Genomic DNA, 4,122 nt, shown 5'->3' on the forward strand with positions numbered 1-4,122 from the left:
AGCTATGAGGTCTGGGGAAGTCGCTCTCAGGTGTTGCAGTACAACCTGGATAGAAGGCGTAGAGGTATACAATGCCAGGTATTCAGGGAACAGAAAGAGAAGGAAGATAAAGAGAGACGAGAAACTGAGCAATGTAGAAAGACAAAAAGGGAAAAAGAGGAAAAAGAAAACAAAAGAAATGAAAAAAAGAGAAAACAACAAGAAGGACCACCCAAAGAAACAGAAAAAGAAAAAAAAAACCTAAAAATAAATGCCCTCAGGGATCCCTCTGCATGTCTGTGGAAGCCGAAGGGGAGCCTCCCTGCCACGCAGCTCAGCCTGGCCAGAAAGGGCTCCCAACTCAAGAAAAGGAAAAGATAACAAACAAATAATTCTAAACAAACAAATGAACAAAGCCCCGGGATCCCACCAGCGCGGCAGCCCAAACCGGGAAGCAGCTCCACACTCAAACGGAGCTCCACAGCCCCTCAGGAAGAAGCAAAGATGGCGCACGGAGCCAGATACTTGAGCGAAGGGAGGGGGAGGTGGCAAGAGGCAAGTAAGAAATCAAAAGAAGCAGAAAAGAAGCAACACCAGCAGCCAACAAATGGCAATCAGAGAGCCACCCGTTCGGGTGTGTGGAATCCAAGTAGCCGCTGTTTCCCGGTCAAGATACTATGTCCGCTGGAAGCGAAGGAGGCCGAGTCAGGGTCAAGAACGGGGGTGGGGTGGGGTGGGGTGGGAAAGCATATATCAAAAATTACCGGTTGTTTTGTCTCCCGCTGGAAGCTCCGTGAGGCTGCTTTCTCGTACCCGCTGTTTGCTGGTCTCCGATAGGAGTCCAAGATGGCAGATCCGTGCTGCGTTACCTGGTAGGGGACGTCTGCATGAATCTCTCCTCCTCTCCATTCTCCGTCAGTTTTCTCACTCCATTTGGTGCTTGGCTGAGTTCTTTATCTCTTCTTTTGATGTTTTAGGGTTTCAGGATTGTTGTATTCTCTGTTTGGCTTAGTTTTTTGGATCTTTGCTGTGGAGGGATGGCGTGGTGCTTCTGCCTAGAGCGCCATTTTGCCAGAACTCTCCTCCTGGTCATTCTTGGTCAGTAGAAGGCAAGAATCAGAGAGGGCCTGCCCAGGTTAGAGAAAAGACCCCGGCGACACCTCCATAAACTGAAAGATCTTTAAAGTGACATTTTGCTTGCCCCAAACGGAGGCGCTGATAACTGATTTTCCTAAAGCAACCACAAACCACCTGTGTGACAGAATAGAACTGCCCCATAGGGTTTTCTTGGCTGCAGTCTTTAGGGGAGCAGATCACTTGGTCTTTCTCTGACATACATTTCTTAGAATTAATGAACCAATATTAATACATTATTAACTCAAGCCCATGGTTTATAGAGCTCCTTAGATTTTACCTAATGTCCGTTTTCTCTTCCAAGGTTATGTGTTCGCTTGTGTTGTTTTTATTGTCATTATCATTTTTGCTGTGATAGACAGTTGTCAAACGTCTCTTCCGCTCCTCCCCTCTCCAGGAAGGAGCCTTCTAGCCAGCGAAACCTGTTCTCTTAGCCCTTTGTTAGGGAGAGGAAATGGAGCCACCTCTGAAGACTGGGCCCTGGCCCAGGGTTAAGGATGTGCAGGGTATGGGTGTGTGAGTTGGTGAGGCAGGGGTGGGGAATGTTTGTTTCAGGCTGAGCAGGAGGTGGGATATGGGGTGGTTGTAATCTGAGCTGTCCGTGTTGCAGAGAAAGCCACAGCTTAGAAGCTTTTCTTGAGAAATAGAACCTGTCCAGCAATTGCCTCAAGATGAATTCAGAGAGAGGATTTCTTCACCCATAGTTGAAGGCCAAGCCTGAAGTGCCTTATATAAACCTCCCTGGTGCAGTATCCCTCACTAGTGTGGCTTCTTGCTACAGCTCCTTGCAGCTTGTTCATTGAGAGGGTAAGTGCCCTTTCCTTGGTTGGGGCCACAGGGTGGTGATTTCAGGTGGCCACTTTGCAGGCTTTTGGTAGCCACAATCCCCCCACTTGCCTGAGCACCTCTGGTTTTACTTCATTTTGTCCCAAATAGAGGAGATCTTGTGCTAGGTAGACCCAGGTTTAGGATTTACGGATGACTAAGCTGGGGTGGGAGCCCTGGTGGCAAAATGGTTAAGATCTTGGCTGCTAACCAAAATGCTGGCAGTTCAAATCGACCAGCTCCTCCTTGGAAACCCTATGGTGGAGTTCAACTCTGTCCTGTGGGGTCTCTATGAGTTGGAATCCACTCGTCAGCATCGGGTTTGATCTTTTGGTTTTAAGGTGGGGTGTGACGGTGAAAGTTTGTAGGGGGTGTGGCGCAGAGAACATCACCTGGGATTATGAAGAGCCTGATGCACCACAGAGCTCTTCCCAGGTTAGCATGAGTGAGCAACACCCTAAAGATAATCCTCCTTCGTGAATAGGGTGGCATGAAACACTGTCGGCCACCCAGGCTTATTCTTGTAGATTTTAGTTGGTATTACATATCTTTCTCTTCCCCATCCTATCTACAAATGAAAAACTCAGCATGGGTGAAACACAGAGTCAAGAGAGCACAATACAGATCGGGGGAAGCCATGCCTTTCGAGAAGAGAGCGCATGTGGGGTGGAAGGCAGGACTGAAGCTCCTGACTCTCCTCACAGGTCAACTCGAGGTCGGGAAGATGGCGACAACGCTGGAAGGCTACTTGGAGGGCGTCATTAATGTCTTCCACCGGTACTCCGTGAGGGTGGGGCATTTTGACACTCTCTCTAACAGTGAGCTGAAGCAGCTGATCACAAAGGAACTTCCAAACATCCTCAAGGTAGGTGATGCCCCCTCTCACGTCAAGCTGCCCCACACTTCTGCACTGAGGGCATTGTCAAGGCTAGAAGGATGATGGCGGGACAAGGAGTAGGGGAGGAAGTAGCCCCAGTTAGAGTCCCAAGGATGTTCTCTGATGACTGCAGGGCAGGTGCTCTACTTCCCTGTCTCCATGGCTCACCTATCACCTTAGGCTGCTTGTACTTCCCCTCTCTGGAATCAGTTTCCTCGTATGTGAGGTGGAGAGAGGCAGTGGAGGGGCTGGATTAGGTGACCTCTGGAGTACCGTCCAGGTGGAGTCTTGTATGATTCCTGGATGGTTCCCCATAGTTCCTTTTCTCCTTCCTCTGTTTCCTCACATGAGGTTCTCCCCCACAGTTTTGGCTAATGAGTTAATGTTCCTGGGTCCCCCTTAGCTGATCTTCGAGGGATGGGAGGCCTGGAGAGAGGAAGGGAAGGGTCTTGTTTGGAGGTTCTGAGCTCACGATCTGTGCTATCCCTTTCTCCTAGAATACCAAAGATCAAGCTTCCATTGATAAACTATTCCGAGAGCTGGATGCTGATTGTGATGGACAGGTCAACTTTAGGGAGTTCCTGATCCTGTTGGCCAGAGTACTGGAGACAGCTCATCAACATATCCACCAAAATTAGGAATGTGTAAAAGGATTTCTCTCCTAGCAATGTCCCCAAGAGGTTTCTCACCCCATCACCAAAGCCGAGCCTTGCCTGAGGGAAGGGATAGGTAATAAATGTACTCTTAAAACGTTCTTAACAGTCTCTGTATTTTTTTTCTTTTCATGCCCATGGTCCTCAAACTTGACCATGCCTCACCCCTCTGAAAATCCTCATTTAGATCCCTTACACCCCTTTCTCCATTTGTTCATCAAATATTGGTTTTCCACCATTTGTTCATTCATTCATTTCTTCATTCATTCAACAACTATTCACTGAGCATTTCTGATAGCCAGAGACAAAAGAGACAATGTCCCTGTCCTCTTGGAGCATGCATTCTATTGGAGCTTGCATTTCATTGCATTCTAATCCAGCCCCTCCCCTGCCTCTCTCCACTTTCCACAGAGGAAACAAATACCCTTCTATTGAATTTGATTGCATTCTGCTAGAAAGGAGCCCTGGTGGCAAAGTAGTTAAGCACTCGGTTGCTAACTGAAAGGTCAGTGGTTTGAACCCATCAAGCCCTCCTTGGGAGAAAGATGTAGCAGCCTGCTTCCATAAAGATTACAGCCTTGGAAACCCTATGAGGCAGTTCTACTCTGTCCTTTTAGAGCCACTATGAGTGGGAATTGAGTTGATGGCAGTGGG

The 4,122-nt window shown here is 48.3% G+C and overlaps 1 protein-coding gene across 1 annotated transcript; it reads left to right on the forward strand.

The window, feature by feature from the left end:
- The first annotated feature begins 2,600 nt into the window (after nucleotides 1-2,600).
- Nucleotides 2,601-3,483, forward strand: LOC101358800 (protein S100-A12-like). The gene is made up of 2 exons (XM_004388638.2): nucleotides 2,601-2,803; nucleotides 3,313-3,483. The coding sequence occupies exons 1-2, from the start codon at nucleotides 2,663-2,665 to the stop codon at nucleotides 3,451-3,453; spliced, it is 282 nt and encodes a 93-aa protein (XP_004388695.1). The 5' UTR covers nucleotides 2,601-2,662; the 3' UTR covers nucleotides 3,454-3,483.
- The last annotated feature ends 639 nt before the right edge of the window (nucleotides 3,484-4,122 follow it).

This window comes from Trichechus manatus, unplaced genomic scaffold, assembly GCF_000243295.1.
Source record: "Trichechus manatus latirostris isolate Lorelei unplaced genomic scaffold, TriManLat1.0 scaffold00213, whole genome shotgun sequence".
Classification (NCBI taxonomy): Eukaryota; Metazoa; Chordata; class Mammalia; order Sirenia; family Trichechidae; genus Trichechus; species Trichechus manatus.

What these genes read in the sequence shown, in the direction of transcription:
- LOC101358800 (XM_004388638.2), top strand. Translation starts at nt 2,663, where the DNA reads ATGGCGACAACGCTGGAAGGCTACTTGGAGGGCGTCATTAATGTCTTC. An exon ending in AACTTCCAAACATCCTCAAG is followed by an intron (nt 2,804 to 3,312) that starts GTAGGTGATGCC and finishes CCTTTCTCCTAG; the next exon opens with AATACCAAAGATCAAGCTTC.